The sequence below is a fragment of the Arvicola amphibius genome, chromosome 9 (assembly GCF_903992535.2).
Source record: "Arvicola amphibius chromosome 9, mArvAmp1.2, whole genome shotgun sequence".
NCBI lineage: Eukaryota > Metazoa > Chordata > Mammalia > Rodentia > Cricetidae > Arvicola > Arvicola amphibius.
In genome coordinates this window covers 71,592,708-71,612,185 of record NC_052055.2, presented here as the reverse complement: position 1 = coordinate 71,612,185, position 19,478 = coordinate 71,592,708, and the positions used below count along the sequence as shown (strand labels likewise).

Genomic DNA, 19,478 nt, shown 5'->3' with positions numbered 1-19,478 from the left:
TCCATCTCGGAGAGGAGAGGCATGGTGACTGCTTGAGGCGTCTGCCTGACTCTGCTTTCTTTCTCCCACAATTCTGTTCTGCCTACTCCGCCTACCTAATTTTCTGTCCTATTAAAGGGCCAAGGCAGTTTCTTTATTAACCAATGAAAGTAACACATAGACAGATGACCCTCCTCCATCACAGAAACCTGCTTCTAATCCATGTGTCAATCAATCCCACCTTAACTGACCTTTCAGATTGCTTCCCTGCATTTGCCTTTGCTCAATATATTATTTCTCCTGTTCTTCCTATATATAGTGATTGTTTGGTTGAAAGCATCACCCCAGCTCCCTAACACCCCTTTATACAAAGAGTCTGGAATATTATAGTCAGGGGTCTCACCCTAGCCCCTGACACCCATTTTGGAATGTTGGGCAGAAAGTTCCATTTCAAGCCCCCTCCCCTGGGAGTTGCCTTAGTCCAAGATTCACCTCTGAGAAAGCCCGCCAAGCAATGACCCCTCCCCAGGAAAGATCAAGAAGGCCCACCAAATGGTAACCCCTCCCCAGAAAAGGTCAAGATGACTCCCACAGGCTACTTAAACTGCCCCCAGAGAATGAACACATAGTCTCTGGGTTCCGTGTGGTCTCCCCTTCTCTCTCTTCCCCTTGCCATGCTTTCCCAGAACCACCCAGGAGTGCTGCGTTAAACATGGGCATCTTTTATTCGGTCTAATTTGGTCTGATTGGAATTATTTGTGTCGGCAGAGAGCATCCTAACAGTGATGCTCCAAAGCTCCTCACGCAGCTTTGGTTGTATCCACCTAGCCCAGCAGGATGCCAGTACCAACCAAACAACAGGCCCTTTCTCTCCTATCATCAGAGAACTTACTGTGTCTTTCAGTAGACCTAGTTTCTCTCACCAGAGTACCAGAATAAGATAACTAGCAACACCCTCACTCCTTTGAGGCTTACACTGGATAAAGTGTGGGGGGAGGAACCTTACCATCAAAAGGAATACTTGAGGGGTCAATAATTTTTCTTTCTCAGGGGAAACATCCTGAAAATCTGAAAGTGGGAAAATCAGACAATTTTTTTTTTTTTGGTATTTTAACTTTTTTTTTTTTTTTTTCGAGACAAGGTTTCCCTGTAGTTTCTAGAGTCTGTCCTGGAACTAGCTCTTGTAAACCAGGCTGGCCTCGAACTCAGAGATTCGCCTGCCTCTGCCTCCCGAGTGCTGGGATTAAAGGCGTGCGCCACCACCGCCCGGCTTGGTATTTTAACTTTTTTAAAAAAGATTTATTTATTATGTATACAGTGTTCTGGGCACCAGATCTCATTATAGATGAGTGTGAGCCATCATGTAGTTGCTGGGAATTGAACTCAGGACCCCAGAAGAGCAGTCAGTGCTCTTAACCTCTGAGCCATCTCTCCAGCCCATTTTAACTTTTCTTATAAAGAAAATACACCAAGCTTGTGAAAAGATCCATTTCCCTAATTGTCCTATTAAGTAGTTTATATTGAGCACGAATGATTTATTTTATCTAATCTTTGCAACAAGCTATTTTATAAAACAGATTCTACTTATCCACTGACAAGTATACATTGTACCATTATTACCTGTTATTAGACACCAAGCACTGTGCTAAGAGATGTAGTCTTGAGAGGCAACAAAAATTGCAATTGCAATGTTTCTGTCTTTTTGTTTTGTTTTGTTTCAATACAGGGTCTCACCGTGTAATTCTGTCCTGGAACCCACTATGTAGACCAGGTTGGCCTCCAACTCACAGAGATCCACCTACCTCAGCCTCCCTAGTACTGAGATTAAAGGCATGCATCATCATGCCTGGCAACAATGTTTATGGCTTAATTTACAGTCCTGTGGGGAGACTGCAACTGTGTGGAACACTAAAACAGATGTTGCCGAGAACGAGCATAGCCAATGAAGTTTGAAGTAAACTCTAACAAACCATTTACCAGGTAGCCAAAAAATAGGCAGAGGATAGATGGCGCCAAGTGCTGAACAGGAAATAAAGCAACGAAGATTGGCAGATGGGAAGGAAGGTCGTCAATTCTGTTCCAGGTCTGTTGCTCCCAGAGCCAGAGTTCATTACCATTTCATTCTGTTCCTCACAAAAGCTTAACATCCACAAGCAGGAAGGGGAAAAAAAACAACCCTAAAGAATCGGTGTGGCCGGGCGGTGGTGGCGCACGCCTTTAATCCCAGCACTCGGGAGGCAGAGGCAGGAGGATCTCTGTGAGTTCGAGACCAGCCTGGTCTACAAGAGCTAGTTCCAGGACAGGCTCCAAAGCTGCAGAGAAACCCTGTCTTGAAAAACCAAAAAAAAAAAAAAAAAAAAAAGAATCGGTGTGGTGTGTAATTTACTAAGGGAGACTAACAGGCAGCTTTGAAGACTAGGTTCTGGCATACAGAGTTGGAGGATCTGCTCCGCACAAAGCCGCGCGCGTCTCCTCACCAAATCCCGACAGGTGCTAGAAACAGAAACCACGAGAAACCCGCTCGCCGCCCGGCGGCGGCGTACTCCCCGCTCCGGAAGCGGAAGTGCACACGAGGTCAGGTGTGTTCCCAAGATGGCGGCCCTCAGGGCTCTGGTATCTGGGTTCGGAAGGCAGCTTCACGGGTTCCTGGGAGGTCCCGCCACGACCGGCTGGCTATGGCTTCCAGCTCGCGGGTTGAGAGAAGGTGAGTCTCAGGACCCAGCGACCTCTAGAACTCGAGACAGCCATATAACAGACTTCCGTCAACCCCGGCGTGGCACTCCCTCTTTGCACGGCTCTCAAACCTCGGGGGTGCTGGGCTCCACGGGACGCTTAAAAGCTCTTCCAGACCCTGGGCTGTTGCTTCATCTCCCGGTTTTAGTGTCCTCCGGGAGTAAATGAGGACTGAGAGATTTAGATTTCAAAGATTTAGAGATCAAAGACAAGATTTTCTGAGAGTTCAGAAAAGCTATAAAGGGCCGACTGCTAATTCTCTCATAATTTCCAAATCGCCCTCTCCTTAAACCGTATCCCCAAAGCCTCCCTTTTCAATGTCCCCTCCGAAAATGATATTAGGTGGTGGCTGTTTTTGTCTAGGCTACTAATCTTGAGAGATGGCAGCCAAGGTGCGAAGGCAATTGAACAACTAAGACAGAAGCAAGTGCTAAATTTTAGTTCTGCATTTCATTAATATTAAACCTGGAAAAGTAACCCGAGCTACTTTTTCATCGGCTGAAAGGATACTGAAGTCCCAGCGCTGTGAGTCAGGCTGTGAAAGGAGAAGAAAGCACAGCCTTTCTGTGAAGCTTGGATTCTGATGAGCTATGTCTACGTCCCCCATAATGAAAGTCATCCGTTTGCATGAAAGAGCCCAGGAAGATTCTGTTACCGGAAATAGCAAAGGCAGTTGGAAGTTTTCATAAAGAGGATGCTCCCTGAACAGGCTCCTGAAGGCCTGGAATCTGGCGGAGTGAAAAGGTCTTTCGGGATAGTCTTCTTTTGTTGTTCTGTGGGAAGCAGGAATGGATTAGTGTTGTGCTAAAAGAAATGATGGACAAGGGGCTTGTTTTTTAAATTCTAGCGCAGTGTTGGCCAACCAGTGAATATCCGTCGGAGTTGAGAATTAGCCAATTGGAAAGAATAATCATTATTGTTGGAGGAAGCCAGGAAAAAAAGAGCCACCGAGTCAAAGAAGAGGCCTTAGCCTCCCCAGTCATGTGGCTAACAGGCATAAACAAGTATGCACAACTTAGAGGAGGTCTCTTTTGTTTCCAACAGTAATTTTATTAAGAGTGGCAGATAAGGGCCTAGTGGCGCACGCCTTTAATCCCAGTTCTTGGGAGGCAGAGGCAGCCAGGGCTACACACCAAAAAGTCCTTTCTCAACCAAGAAACAAACAAAAGAAAATTATTTTTATTTTTGAGACAGAATCTCACTATATTGCTTTGGCTGACCTGGAACTCGTTATGTAGACCAGGCTGCCCTTAAACTCATGGACATCCACCCACCTCTGGCTCTTTCTTGTGTGTGGTTTAGAGGCATGTGCCACCATCCGCGGCTTTGACTAGTTCTTTACTGTGTTGTTTTTTGTATTTTGGGGTGTTTTTTTTTCTACGGTTATGTAGTTTTATCTTTGAAAAGATAGAGAAGAAATAAATCAAGAGGGTTTCTTGTATGATTCGTAGTTTCTATGATATGTAGTTTTCTTTCCTTTTTTTGATATGTAGTATCTTGTATGATTAGTTGATTTAAAACTAGAGTATTTGAGATTTCACATAAGAAACTTGTTGGGCTGGAGAGATGGCTCAGAGGTTAAGAGCATTGCCTGCTCTTCCAAAGGTCCTGAGTTCAATTCCCAGCGACCACATGGTGGCTCACAACCATCTGTAATGGGGTCTGGTGCCCTCTTCTGGCCTGCAGGCATACGCACAGACAGAATATTGTATACAGAATATTGTATACATAATAAATAAATAAATATTTAAATATTTAAAAATTTAAAAATTCTAAAATACGCGAGGCAGAATTTTAAAAAGAAAAAAAACTTGTTGTTTCAGACAAAGTTTTGTTAATTAGCGTTGGGTGGCTTTAACTTTCTAGGTAGACCAAGCTGGCCTCCAGCTTCTGGCAGTCTCCCTGCCTCTGCCTCCCAAGTGCTGGTATCACCGTCATGTACTAACACACCCAGCAAGAAATTTTCTTAACTGGAAAGTTTGTGGAATGGTGAACTATATAATCAGTATTTGGAGTCGTCATTACAAATGCTTGGTTGGTAACTCTTCTGTCTGTGAGCCACTGTTTAGACAGCCCGGTCTCAAGGCTGAATATTAAGTTGAATTGATGTGCTTTTACGTGAAAGCCCTGTCATGTTTTATTTTCTTTGGAATCATCCATTATTCTTCCCTTTGGTACGCCATATACAGCTGACTGTCATTGAACTAGCTAGTATACTTGTCACTCGAATATGTACATGTAAAATTTAAAGTTGTGACAAACAAGCTTATTCTCTGGTTGAAAATATTCAATCATCTTGCTTTTCAAAGATAAACTATATAACTGAAGCAAAAATTCATGAGACTTGGACTCGAGAAGAAAAGAACCTTCCTGAGGACTGAGCAGTGGTGTCATTGCTATAAGTTTCTAGTCTAATGCATTGTTTCTCAGTCAGTGGTGATCATCCATTCCCTTTCTCCCACCCCCAGTGGCTAGACATTTCTAGCAGTGTCTAGAAACCTTTTTGGTTGTCACAGCTGGTAATACCAGCACCTGGTGAGTGGGTAGGGATGCTATTAAATGTCTTACAACACAACATGTCAACTCCACAACAGAGAACCAACTGGCCCAAATGTCAGTAGTACTGATGCTGAGACAGCCTGGTCTGAAGTTTGGCACGAGGGCCAAGATGTACACCTTTAATCCTGGCGTTTAGGAAACAGGCAGAGGCAGGTGGATCTCTGTGAATTCTAAGGTCAGGAAATGACAGCACGACAAGAAACTGTGAGCAGTGAGTTACCAGCTGTGACCTTACGGCATAGAGCATACTGAAACACTGAGAGCTAAGAAGGGCTGTCTGATATGCTGAGTAATCCCACATCAAGGAGCTTTGAGAGGAGGGAACAAGTGGGGGTTAAGGTTTCAGCGTCCTGCCAGTGGGGAAAGTCCTAGGTAGCAGTGAGACTGAAGCCCAGGGCAAGAGGGACATTTCATCAGGAATTCCAGGACAGGAACGGGGAGGCAACCAGAGACCATCAACTAAGCGATGCAAGGTGAACTGAAGGAGATGGCGCTTAAGAAACAGGCAGCGACCTGAAGCACAGGCCCTCATTGTGACTGCTGAGGCAGAGGGCTGCCTTCCAGCCCTCCCTCAACGCTGCCCAGAGCTCAGTCTCCACAGATCCTTGAGGCCTTGGCTTCTTGGGCCACTCACTGCTGCGGGGCCCCGCCTCCTCCATCATTCATCTCCCTCCCTCCTCTCCTAAACAGGCGAGCCTTTATGCAGCAGGGTCGCTGTGTCTGCCTGTGTTTATGTGTCCATCAAAGGCTTCTGCGGCCATTGCAGTCTCACCACATCGCTGCTTGCTCCAGGCTGTTATAACCCAGTCATCTTGGACTCCCTCCTAGGAGTATTTACTGAAGTACTCAGAGGACCTCTTTATGAGACATGGGCTTTATTACGGTGACGGTGACGTTCCCATCCTTGCTCTACTTCCTCCTCCAGGGCAAAGACTGTGCCTTACTCTTCTGCTGTTCCTCTGCCCAGGAAGTAGAGCCAGGCTGCCGCCCCCTTCCTGATTCTAGGTGCACGTGCTGCCTCGCTTGAGAGGCGGCAGGCTTCGTTCTCCTCAGAAAACAGCGTCATGTCTGGTGGCCTACTTGATGCTGGCCTATCTCAGGATGCAGGCGTGGTTGCATTTTTTTTCCTAGTAAGTTTTCTTTTGGTCTCTGAACCTTAGTCCAGCTTCTCTTGCCTACCACCACTTCTCTTAAATGGAGAGGAGACTAGGGACAACTGGATCTCAGGTTTTGTTTGGTTTTGCCATGTTTTTCTATGCACACTGAAAATCAATACTATTTTTGATTCCTATCTCCTCTTTGCAGAAGCTTAAAATCTGCTGAAGGGGGCTCTCCAGGCCCCAGTCAGCCGCCTTCCCCTGCACTAACTCACCACCCTGATCAATCTATGCCTCCTGTGAGTTCCTTGGGTCATTCCTTTGGTTTGACAGTTCATCTCTCTTAGATAAGCATCTGCCTATTGTTTTACCCACTGGCTTCTAGAAAGACACTGGCTGGCTCGAGGTTGCTGTGGGAGAGCTTGTGAACTGTGGAGCTTGCCATGGGCTTTGATCTCTTTTCCAGGGGCCAGTGGGATGACTTCAGGCTTTGGGTCTTTGCCGAGAGTGATGTGTGTTTTGTTAGACTTGTTTACCTCGTGGGTAGGGCCCAAGAGCTTGGACCAAGAAGGAAACCACATGTTTATGCTCTTTGTGTTTCAGCCCATTGTCCTGGTGCTGACTCCATGGTTGAGAATGTGTCCGTGCTTTTGTTTCCTGAAACTTCTCAGAAATTTACCCCCTACCTGGTGTTGCTCCCATTTAGTTACCTTCTTTCCCTCCCCCAATTTTTTTTTTTTTTTTTTTTTTTTGCGTAGTAGTACAATTTCTAGGGTAGCTGGACTGGTCCCCCTGTGTGGGCCATTCTGCAGTGGACATCGTGGTGACCTTCCCTCTGCAGCTGTGCTGCCTTCTAGGCTGACAACCAGGTTGGGTCTCACCACATCCCGTTCATGGGCTGGGCTCCGTTCTGGACAAGTAGAACCGTGTGTGAGGTGACGCAGTTTCTTTTACACAAGGAGCCTAGTTTGTTCTGATTAGTGGCTAGAGTGTTCTCTGAAGACAGCCTCTGGGTTTTTCTGGTCATTGTTTCACTTGTGTGTGTCTGGAGTTGGACGTGGAGGGCTCTCCGATTGGTTGCTTTGGAGTAATGATTCTTTATGAATGGTTTGCCCAGAAAACAAATGAGGAGTAATTCTAGGCAGTCTGTGTCCAATTAGGTGTCGGTCACAGAACGCAGTGGCCACAGATGCTGACATGGCTCTGGCTGGGTTAGTGGTGCCTTTTTCCCTAGGCCCTCTCTCTTTGTTGTTTATATTATGTTTTTGAAGAAGCAATGTATGTTTACTTTAGAAAATATGGTAGGTAAAAAGAAGAAAAAGAAATATACTCCCTTCCACCTCTGAGGAATAGCCAGGTGTGTAACACATACCCCACAGCCTCCTGCAACCCATGGCCAATTGTGTATTCTCAGGTGGATATTTTTCCTAGGGAGAGATCTTTAGCTCCCACTGAATTCTCAAAGTCAAGGACCTTAGGCGCTTTTCTATTTTATATTATTTCTTGTGTTAGCCAAAGCTAAGTAAAACTAAACTGTGGTAGCCAAACTACTGTTTAAATAGGGTCTTAATATCTGGAGAGACGGTTTGCAGATTGTGTGGGCTCAAGCTCCCTATTGTAGCAGTTAACGGTTGGAAGGAGACATTGGTGATTATTTCACTTCTTAAACCTAGCATTTATTGAGCATTTGCTGTGTACCAGTTCCTTGTTAGCAGCTGTGGCTCTCTCTCTAAACAAGCCAGGAACATGGGAGATGCTCCAAGGACAGTTGCTGTGTGTGAGCTGGCAGCTTCCATCACCATTGGCCTTGTCATTCAATACCTAATTAGGTGAATGGGTACTGTGTGTAGCCTGACAGATGTGTGCAGCTGATGGTCTTGCCTCCACTTCTCCCCTGCCCACCTCAGGCATCGATAGGCCCTGGATTGCCCTCTGTGTGGAACAGTTTCCCCTAAGCCCTGCTGACCCTACTGTCTTCAGGCTCCTGATGGTTCCCTCTTCCATTCCGCTCTCTGGGATGATAACAGAACATGACCCTTCGGGGAGAGGTGAAGAAGGATGGAGCAGAGAATATTTCCCTCACAGCCAGTTTCATGCAGTCTTGACACAGGAGTCTCAGGATACATTTTGGGATTGGCTTTGTCTCATTGAAAAGCTACCACTGGAGCACAGAAAGCTGTGCTGTAAATTGCAAACCCTTCAAAGTCAGAGGCCACTTTGGTCTGATTCAGTCTGTAAAGGGACATGTGTAAGAATCTTACTTTGTAGCCCAGGCTGTCCTCAAACACATAGCAGTTTTCCTGCCACAGCTGTTGAGTTTGCCAATTCTTCTAGACAGGATCAAGATGAATCTCTGCTTCAAAGGGCAAAAACTAATATGGAAACCCTTAATTCCAGAGAGACGCTGTAGCCTGAGCATCCCAGCCTTGCCTGCAGCCAGCCTCGAGGGCATAGAGCCTTGGCACTTGAGGGTGAACCTTGCCCGCTTTTTGTCCCAGGCAGGGACCGTGGGAGAGTGCAGACTGAAGACTCCTCTCCTCTGCCTGTGTAGCATTTGAGCTGTTATTTGAAACTCCCTGTTCCTTATTAAATGGCTGACCTAATTTTTCCCCTTTATCTCTGTAGTGGTGGAGATCCAAGAAGGGAAGACAACTGTAGTAAGTATCGCCGCGTTGGCCACTCACGACCTCCTTAACGCTCGGAGCCGCCTGGCTGCTCCTCTGAGGGAGGGAAAGAGGCCCAATCTGGACTCCTGGCTCCAGGATCTGCTCCCTCTGAGACCATAAATCCTGAAGTCTACTATTTTTTGGGCTGTGTGCCTTAGTGTGGTTAATCAAGAACAGTCATTGTGCCTGTACTGAGGTATCTGTTACTTGATTAAAGTGACCTTTTGTATGACAAAGTCTCAGAGGACTTTGCTAATAAGTTTTCTGGCAGGTGATAAATTAGTTTCCCAAAGGGGAAACTAAGGCAGCATTGCAGGCCTACAGAACCAGAGTTAGTTGGCCCAGAGCCAGGGTCTGGACTTCTGATCCTTGCTTTCTGTCTAGAAAGTGTACCCGTAAGTGAGACGTTAGGAGGTGACGGTCCCTAGAGCCTAACCTCACTGCAGGCGCCCTGGTAAGGAAACTGGAACGATTCTTTCACCCATGCTCCACTTTCCCTTGCTGGGCCCATCTCACCTCCCTTGGGGAGTCAGTCATGGGGTCTAGATTATCCTATAATCCTTAAAAGACAACCTTGTTTTCACATGGGCTTCTATGCCTCCAAGAAATTCTCAGCCACCTTGCAGAGCTCCCAGAAGGCTCAGGAACTTCCATGTCAACCAGGGGCTTAACCTCTCTGGCAGTCAGCCAACTATAGGCCTCCCCAAGGCAGTCTTATCCCCAGGAGAAATCCACTCATTCTTCTCCCAGAATACCCCCTTGTCCTTTCCACTGGTTAGCCTCCACCTGACTCTTAACTTTTTAGGGAACTCCGCTTTGGGCATCTCTCCAATTTTCTGATTAAAACCTAAAACAATCTGGGCATGATTGTGCATACCTGTGATCCCAGTTCTTGAAGGATCAGAAGCTAAAGGCCATCCTCAGTTACATAGTGAGTGCAAGGCGAGCCTGGGCTCTCAAATGACAGAACACATTCACCCTGTAGACTCCATGCTGAAGAAAAGGGTGCCATCGAACTTTTTTGGTTTTGTATTTTGAGACGGGGTCTCTATGTAGCCCTGACTGTCCTGAAACTCACTTTGTAGACCAGGCTGACTTCAGACTCACAGAGATCTGCCTGCCTCTGCCTCCTGAATGCTGGGATTAAAGGTGTGCACCACCACACCCAGCCTGACCTGACATCAGACTTTCTTGCTTCTGCTTTTCTGAGTACAGAGTGCTCAATGCTAAGAGAGTTCCCTGCCACTGCATATCCTGCTAATGCAGCTGTTGTCCTGGGCCCAGCATTTTTTCTAGCCCATCAGAATGCACGTTATTCTTCTGATTGCTGTTTCCATTTTCCCGTGAAGACTATGGCAGACCATGCCTGGCTGTCTGTCATCTGTCGTCTTCAGACTTCAGAACCACCTAGTTCACCATCAATGACAGTGTCTCTAAGAGAAGCTAATGTGTTGGACATTCAGAGTTGAAGGCTTACGTCCCAGCTCATGGTGCTGGCCACATCTTACTTTTTAAGTTTGTCATATGAGGCTCTTTGTAGAGGGAGCATGGAGAGACACTGTGACTCTTACTGACTGTGGGTGTGTCTTCTCCAAAATCAGATCTGCCGCCTGCCGCACTGAGTTGTAGGAGTTAGAGAAGCTGACGTGCGAGCTACTCTTAGTGCAGAACCGGCTGAATAGCAGTGAGCTGATGAATGCGGGTGCTCTCCTGGGGCCCCGGAGGCCTCCCATGCACCTACAGATTTTCTCTGTCATGTTTGGGGTTGCCATGGTAGAAGTGGGGTGGGGCAGATAGTGGTGCCCGGTATAACTGAGCAGAACTTGTAGCCTTTCTCAGTCCAAGGGACAGGGCTACTGAGCCTAGCCATGCTCTTAGACTCAGCCTCAACGAGGCCTGCTAAGCTCCTCTGCAATTGGAGCTGACTCCCAAATTGCTGCTTTAGTACACTTAGCCATTCCAAGGCTGGATCTCAGGGTACAGTCGTGTCACGTGACCTCTGCCGGGTGTTTGCAGGCTGTTATTCAAAATGATAGAAGTAAAGAGAACCATATTCCCTGAACTCAGGAAGCAAAGGCAAGAGGGTCACTGCAAATGTGAGGCCAGCCCGGTCTCTATAACAGGATCCAAGCCACCTAAGTCTACCTAGTGGGATCCTGGTTTGTTTTAGAGGAGGGCGTATATTGTGTTCCTCTGCCCGTGCTTTCTGTTTGCAGAGGGAGAGAGGAGCAGCGCACACAGACACCCACTTGTCTGGCTATTCCCAGGGTTTCTCAGCTGCAGCACTGGCTGGCATTCTTTGTTGTAAGGGCTTCCCTGTGCATCCTTGCTAGATACCCATCATACCCCTTTCCCCAGTTGTCCAATCAGAAATGTCCCCAGACGTGGCCTGATGGGAAAACATCACCTCTTGTTGGAAACTGCTAGCATAGATACGGCTTTGTTCCTGGAACATAGCTGGAAATAGTGCTCTCCGCAGATAACGTAGAGCGGGTGGAAGCTTTCCTTGGATAGTGCATCTTTATGCCATTTGGAACTTTGTAATATGTCTAGTTGTATGTGTACATGTGCATGCAGGGACCCCTGGAGGCCAGGAGAGGGCCGCAGGTTGCCCTGGAACTGGAGTGCTCGAAGACTGAAGCCCAGTCCTCCTCAGGAGCGGCAAGTCTCTTAACTGCAGAGCCCTCTCTCCAACTCCCATTTGGAACTTTTTTTTTTTTTTTTTTTGGTTTTTCGAGACAGGGTTTCCCTGTAGTTTCTAGAGCCTGTCCTGGAACTAGCTCTTGTAGACCAGGCTGGCCTCGAACTCAGAGATCCTCCTGCCTCTGCCTCCCGAGTGCTGGGATTAAAGGCGTGCGCCACCGCCGCCCGGCTCCATTTGGAACTTTTAACAAGTGCTTGTGTCACCTTTCCCAGAGGCAGGGAGGAAGCCTAGGGTTCAGGTGTTTTATTGTGGTTTGTTGAGGGAAGAAAGATGGCATTCAGTTGATAGGACAAACTCTTCCCTCTAGTTGAGCAGTTCCCAAACTGGGCCACACACACACCCCCAAAAACCATGGGAAAACGCAGATATTTACATTGCACTTCATAACAGTAGCAAAATTAGTTATGAAGAAACAGTGAACATAATTTTATGGTTGGGGGTCACTGTATTAAAGGTTCTTAGTGTTAGGAAGGTTGAGAACCACTGCTCTCGCTACCAGTGTGTATGTCTGTCTGATGTCATCATTGCCATTTGTCTGTTTTTTGAAGCAAGAGTCTTAACCATACAACCCCTGCTGGCTTGGAACTTAATACTGTGTAGCCCAGGCTAGCCTTGAACTTCTAGTTTTCCTGCCTCTGCCATCCACTGCTGGGATTACAGGTATGCATCACTTGTCTGACCGCCAAACCGCATCCCTGTGTCCAAGGTCCAGCATATAGCAGCTACAGACAATCTCCATGCAAGCAGACCTGTTCGTTGCTGCCATGAGACCCCCAGAAGTAAGCTTTGGTTGGCGTTCATGCAGAGTTAAAGACCTGCATGCCTGGCCCAGGCTCTCACTGGCTTTTTTTCTCTCCCTCTTAGATTGAAGGCCGAATCACAGAAACTCCCAAGGCAACTCCAAATCCCCCTAACCCCTCAGGCCAGTGCCCCATCTGCCGTTGGAACCTGAAGCACAAGTATAGCTATGAGGTGAGTATGAAGGCCGCCACCCTGCACGCACATTTCACATGGCCACCAAAGACAGTGGAGCTTTGTCCAGTGGCTGTCAGCGCTGACTGTGCTAGACTAAGGGGCTTTGGTTACGAGCATTATCTGTTTTTCTAGAGGACAGGGGTTCAGCTCCCAGCACCCACATGTTGGGTGAAAGCAGTATTTATCAAGTTCCAGAGGAGCCAGCCCCCTCTTCTGGCCTCCACAGGCACTGCATGCACATGGTATGCATACATACATGCAGCCAAAATACCTATATGCATAAAATAATCTTAAAAAATAAAAATTTAAAGAAACAAGAAATATGGGGCTGGAGAGACAGTTCTGCAGTTAAGAGCATTTGCTGCTCTTGCAACAGACCTTAGTTCAGCTCCTAGCACCCAAGTGGCAGCTCAGCCAGTTCCAGAGTATCCAGTGCCCTCGTGTCCCCCAAGGATACCGAGTAAACATGCAGTGTGCATATATGCATGCAGGCAAGCCACTTACACACATACATTTTTTTAAGGTAAATCATTGCTTCTATAACTCAGCCTCAAACAGACCCGCTCAGCTTGGGCATTTTTCAAGTTCTTACAGGCTGCGGAGCTGGAAGCCACTGAGTTCATGGCCTGGTTCAGAAGGGCAGGAGTAGGTCTCATGGGGGTAGATTTGGCTCTCCTTTCCCCTTAGGTAACAAGATGGTTCACAGTATGATCTACAGGCACATTTTAGTCTCCAAAGTGCAGCTCCAGACCACCCAATTGCTGTCCCTTTTCCAGAGCAGCTGCTTCTGTCTGGGACAGGAAACAATCGTGAACGTACCCAGCAGTAGGCAGCATGCTCCAGTGGACCATGTCCTGAGCAGTCACAGGCTTTATTTGACTCACTTAGTTTTTTGTTGTTGTTGTTGTATTTTGTTTTTCAAGACAGGGTTTTCTTTGCAGCCCTGGCTATCCTAGAACTCACTCTGTAGACCAGGCTGGCCTTATAGATCCTCCTGCCTCTGCCCCCTGAGTGCTGGGATTAAAGGTATGTGTCACCACTGCCCAGCATCACCTAAGTCTGTTTTTGGAGTAATTTGTGTCTGTATGAAGGAACAGATGCCACAGCATATGCATAGAGGTCAGTTTTCTTCTTCCTGCATGAGGATCCTGGAGATCAATCTCAGATAGTCAGGCCTAGCAAGTACCTTTACTGTCTGAGCCATCTTACCGGCTCTTAGATTTCTATTTAACCCCCTGAAGTGGGGACTTCATCCTTGCTTTGCATTGAGGAAAGTTAATAAACTTGCCACAATCCTTCCACACTAAGTATCAGAGCTGGGATCCAAATCCAAGAAGCCAGGCAGAGCCCATGCTGTGCTAACTACTACCTTGCAGAGAAGATGGGACCCAGTCCTGGATGCCCACACTTGTTCTTCAGAGTTCTCTGTGACGTGAGCACTCTGCTTAGGGTTCAGGTAATTCAGGCTCTGGGCCAGTTTGACCTGTGTGTTGTCTCAGTTCCCCTCTGAGGCACAGGGTGGCTAAGGCCAGAGATCCTGCTCAGATGATAAGTGCAGGAAGCTCTGAACAGAGTGACCCAACTAATCTCCTGTACTGGGAACCTTGGCTTCACTCCATCCCCGGGCGTGGGGGCGGGGCTCTCACCCTGCTCTGGGTCCTCAGAAAATAAGTGCCCAGAATACAGCAGAAGGCTGTTCTGAGCTCCTTGTCTCGTGGATGTCAGTGAATATACAGGTATGCTCGTAATCCCAGCTGCAGTAAGAAGGTGAACCCCACACCTGCCCCACTCAGGTAGCCACAACTGGCCATTTCTAGGAAATGGATTTGACTGTTTTTCCAAGAGAAGAAATCTAATCTTCTCCAAGGTAAAGGCTAAAGTTTTTTCTTTTTCTCCTTTCCACTTGGAGCACTGTTGGTCCACGCTGTGTGCTGCTGTCAGCTGGCATGGCGGCCTGACATGAGGGTGCCGAGGATGCAAGCCAGTCCATTACAGCTGCTTCCGCAGAGTGCTGGGCTGAGAGTTTGGAACCTGGGGTCCCCAGGAGCTGTCCAGTGATTAAAATAAATTTGCAGAGTCATACAGCAAGGCAACCAAGGCAACAATTTAGTAAACGGACAAAGGCTGGCATTGGGCCCTGGTAGGGAAAAGTGTTATTTAACCCTTTGAGCCATTTTGGGAGAGGGTTTTTTTTTGTTTTGTTTTGGTTTTTTTACGTTTGTCCTTTTTCCTTTTTTAAAGATTTATTTATTTATTATGTATGCAGTGTTCTGCCTGCATGTATGCCTACAGGCCAGGTGAGGGCACCAGATCCCAGATCTCATTACAGATGGTTGTGAACCACCATGTGGTTGCTGGGAATTGAACTTAGGACCTCTGGATGAGCAGCCAGTCCTCTTAACCACTGAGCCATCTCTCTAGCCCCAGTTTGTCCTTTTTGCTAGACTCAGTCCCACATAGCTTGTTAGGTCCAAGGACCCGTTCCCATCTGGACTTGGGAAATCTGAACTGACCTTCACAGCCCGTTTAGCACCTGAGCGTGCACAGCAGGCAGGGCAGCCGTCTGTGTGCACATCACCTGGGCATCCAGATTGTGCAGCTGAGGTGGAACAGCAGTGCCTCACACGGAAATGCTTTCCATGGTCCATCCCAGCAGATAGAAGTGACCGCTGGACACTTCATTTATTTATTTGGGAGTTTGTTTGTTTGTTTGTTTGTTTGTTTGTTTGTTTTGAGACAGGATTTCTCTGTGTAACCCTGGCTGTCCTAGAACTCACTCTATAGACTAGGCTGACCTCTAACTCAGAGATCTGCCTGTCTCTGCCTCCTGAGCACCACAACTCCCTGACAGACTACCAGACATTTTACTACCAAGAAAGACTGGTGATAAACACTCACTGGAGCATTTCTGGTCTCACCTAATATGTCAGAAGATTTTGGGGGAGGTGCTTGGGAGCCCTTTTGTTGGTAATGGGTAATAGAAAAATCCTATTGAGTTGTCCTGCTGGGACCCCTGCAGAGCCAATAGTCCTGGTTAAACCAGCTGACCCACATTCCAATTTTTGGTTTTCACTAGGATGTGCTGTTGCTCAGTCAGTTCATCCGGCCACATGGAGGCATGCTGCCCCGGAGTGTCACAGGCTTGTGCCTGGAAGAACACCGAAAGATCGAGGAGTGTGTAAAGATGGCTCACCGAGCAGGTCAGAGTACCCAGGACTAAGGGGTGGTGGGGACTGTCACAGCTGGAAGAGAGGTGATGAGCAGAATAGTGATTCTATGTTCCCCCACCCCCTGTGTCCCCTGCTCCCCACTCCCATGGTCTTTACCCCGGCCCTTTCAGAACTGTGGAGGCTGACCCTTTGTGTGTTCTTCCACTCAGGTCTTCTCCCGGATCACAGGCCACGGCTTCCAGAAGGGTCCTTATCAAAGAGTAAACCCAAACTCAACCGGTAAGGAAACATGAACACAATCGACCTAAGCACTCTGGGCCCATGGATCTCACGCATTCTGGGGAGCTTGCCCCGTGGTTCTCACAGCAGCCCAGGAGAACCAAAGTGTTCCTTGGCTGTCTGCTCCATTCCCAGCCAGCCCGAGTACACACCCACATCTTCACCACCATGCCATACTGTATGCTATCTACCACCTCCCTCTCAGGCCTACTCTCTCTTTTCTGTCCTAGAGGACCTTGGCCTTGACAAGGAGGCTACTGGTTGGGCATTAGAATATGTTAATCCCGTTGATGACATCACTGCATTGCTCTTGGGCTGTCAGACCACTACTACAAATTTCAGTATCCCAACTCTCTCCAACACTAGGGTCATCACAGGGCAGAGCAAGGCCTTGGCCATGGAGGACTGTCTGGGATAGGGCCACTGTACACGGCATTGCACCAAGGAAGCCTGCATATAGGCTCAGTCACCCGTGCTCCCTGGAACTAACAGCCTGTACAACTTCCTTGGCATCTTAAGCCGTTCTGAGGTCTTAGGAGGAAGAGATGAAGTCAGCCCTCCAACAGCAGCAGGGTAGGCAAGCCCCTCTGGAGTGAGAGCAGATTCTCAGCTAACATTCAGACAGCTATCCTGTTGCAGGATCCTCTCTCCTGATGTCACCCTGACAGACAATTAAATCTATAATATCCCCTTGTTGAGAGAAGAGCTGGGTCTGTAGAATTGATTTCGTAGTTCTTATGCCCCCAGCGGCCTTTCCTACCTCTCGTGTGTCAAGCTGCCTCTGTTGATCGTGAGAACGCAGATGCTCTGCAAGGTGACTAAGGCAGAACGAGACTCCGAAGCCCCCACATATCTTTGCAGAGATCCCTACCATCTCGGGTGGATGCGGGGAGCCAGGTTGCTAGGTGGAGGGTGTGAGGTAGGGTAATGTAGGCTTGCTTCCTTGTGCCTTGACTCCCCCAGTCCTAGATCCTGCAGAGCTGGGCTCCCTGCCAGCAGCCCCAAGGAGCAGGGCACGCTCTGGTCCGCTCAGGGGTTGAGCCCACCCCCACCCTGGCTTTTAAGAGACAGCAGCAAGCCTGAGGACACAATGCATCCTGCCCTCGGGCCTTTGAAGCTGGGCCAGGCTCCTCCCTTACATCCGGTGTCCTTTAGTGTGACACGGGATTGATGATGTGTGGGGGCTCTTGAGTTGCAAAAGGCCGTCCTGGGGGAGGGGAAGTCCTGGCTCAGGAGGCACTCATCCCTGTACAAGGGGTGCTGTGATTGCACCCAAAGGTCCCTAGTCTGTACTCAAGGCCCGCTCACTCCCCATGTCCTCAGCACCCTAGTGCAGCAGTACCTTCTCCAGCAGAGGGGATGGTCTTCCCGTTCCCGCTCTCCTGTGCACTGGGGTCCAGGCCAGCCCTCCTTGCTCAGCTCAGAAGGGATGTAAAGGGAGTAATTTGGAAAGAGCTGAGGTGTTCACAGAGGGCTGACTGGATGCCACCTAGCCTCCCCGTCAGCTGGCTGCCCCATGTGGCACAGGTATCAGGCCCAAGGCTAGCTGTGGAGGACGGCTCTGGAGAGTCTGGTCAGCTGGGGTATTCTGGAGTCCTGCTGAACACCCTTTTTCAGGGGCCACTGTCAGACCCCCATCCTTACCTCTCCCTCCTGGGACAAGGGCCAACTGGTGGTGAGGGAGCCCATGCTGGGCCGACCCGCTGTTCTGGAACCACTGGTGAGAGAGCAGCCCCTGTGCAGGCAGCACACACCGGGTCCTACATAGGCCGTCAGCTGAAGACCAGGGTTCAGAGCAGCACAGTGGAAGGCATGCATGAGTCAGCAGTCCTTCTTTCAGCCAAAGATTTCAGCCAAAAAAATACATTTAATTTCTGCCAGGAATACTAGTTTTTAAATTAAGCTTTTACTTGACACGGTCTCTGGAGGAGGCCAGGGCAAGCCTCAACCTCACATAGAACACAAGGAGGACCCCTGGCCTTTGTGGCTGAACTTTAAGGATAAAGGATGGGTCTTTCTGGTCAGGAGCCAGGTTTCATTATGAACAGAGTAAACCCCAATCTTGGTGCTGTGAGCCACTTTTCCAGGAACAGTCCGGGCCCAGGCTATCCCCAAAGGAGGCCAGAGGACCATGGGTGGCCGCCATCTTTCCCTGCCTCTCCCACTTACAGGAACCCGCTGGGCTGGGATTGCACCCTCTATGTTCTTCTCTGTCAGACTGGATGACGGGTGGAGTCCTGCACCAGTGTGGTACCCTGAGGAGTTCCCTGGAGGCTGGGGCGTCTAGAGCAGCCAGCTGGGGAAGAGTGGCAGGGTTCTTCCGCCTTTATCCTTCCCTGTGTCAGGCCAGAGAGCTGTTGTCCAAGCAGCCTCTTCCATGGCCTTCTCCCTCAGTAGATGACACTGGCAGCTTAGAAAGATGAAGGGAGCGGGGCCTGGGCTCCTGACCCTGACTGACCCTGACCACACACTTGAAACAGCAGGAGCCCGTTCACTTATAAACAGCAGTTTCTCCAGGAGAATCCTTCGCCCTTTGAGAAGGGAAAACTGGTGAAAGACAGCGCAGCTGCTACAGCCCAGCCCCAGGGTTTAGTGCCCTGCTCTTCTGTCCCAGCATGCCAACCTCCTTGTGTTCCCTCTACAGCTACCTGACTCGCTGGGCTCCCAGCTCTGTCAAGCCCATCTATAAAAAAGGCCACCGTTGGGATAAGGTGGGTATGGCTGTGGGGTCACCACTCCTGAAAGACAATGTCCGCTACTCCAGAAGGCCTTTGAAGCTGATGCATTAATGGGAGCTGCGCTGCTGAATATCCTGACTAGAACCTTCCAGATGATGCAGTTACCCCTCTCACCAGAACCACTGCCCTCCACACACAGCATGGGGACTTCAGGACTAACTTCTGTTCCTTGGATCTGCCCAGCCATGGTGTTGGGAGCCGGGGCAGGCAGGAAGTGGCCTGTGGTCTTCTGACTAGCTTGGGCTGGGGTCTGTGCAAGGGCAGGAGCCTTACGCAAAGAAAGGAAATAAAGCAGGCTCTCGGCGTCCCCGGTGGTCACTGCTTAGAAGTGTGGGCACACTTCAGAATGCGAAGCTGCTCATCTCTGGATGGCCCTGTCGGCGGCTGGAGTGGGTCCATGTGCACCGACAGGTGCCCATCCTCTGCCAATAGGCATCACACTCTAGTGGGGACCTAACCCACAAGTAGCAGACACCTGACCATCCCTTCTGCAGCTGCTCCCACCCGTCTCTACATGGCATCTCCTTGGGAGTGCGTTCCTGCTCTCTGCTCAGCGGGCCTTTCAGACCCATGTCTCT

General features: G+C 48.8%; 1 protein-coding gene across 2 annotated transcripts; it reads left to right on the top strand.

The window, feature by feature from the left end:
* Positions 1 to 2,554: 2,554 nt before the first annotated feature.
* On the top strand, positions 2,555 to 19,207 carry Mrps18a (mitochondrial ribosomal protein S18A). 2 transcript variants are annotated; one of them, XM_038343884.1, is made up of 7 exons: positions 2,574 to 2,683; positions 8,994 to 9,025; positions 12,445 to 12,517; positions 12,603 to 12,710; positions 15,790 to 15,913; positions 16,093 to 16,162; positions 18,807 to 19,207. In XM_038343884.1, exons 3-7 carry the CDS (start codon positions 12,476 to 12,478, stop codon positions 18,949 to 18,951), a joined length of 489 nt encoding a protein of 162 aa, XP_038199812.1. In that variant the 5' UTR covers positions 2,574 to 2,683; positions 8,994 to 9,025; positions 12,445 to 12,475; the 3' UTR covers positions 18,952 to 19,207. The 2 variants fall into 2 exon arrangements, with proteins under 2 accessions (XP_038199810.1, XP_038199812.1); XM_038343882.1 differs by lacking the exon at positions 12,445 to 12,517 and having other exon boundaries at positions 2,555 to 2,683.
* The last annotated feature ends 271 nt before the right edge of the window (positions 19,208 to 19,478 follow it).

Coding starts and splice junctions, on each gene's coding strand:
- Mrps18a (XM_038343882.1), top strand. CDS start 2,572: ATGGCGGCCCTCAGGGCTCTGGTATCTGGGTTCGGAAGGCAGCTTCAC. Junction 2,684..8,993: donor AGCTCGCGGGTTGAGAGAAG/GTGAGTCTCAGG, acceptor TTATCTCTGTAG/TGGTGGAGATCCAAGAAGGG. Junction 12,711..15,789: donor AGCACAAGTATAGCTATGAG/GTGAGTATGAAG, acceptor GGTTTTCACTAG/GATGTGCTGTTGCTCAGTCA.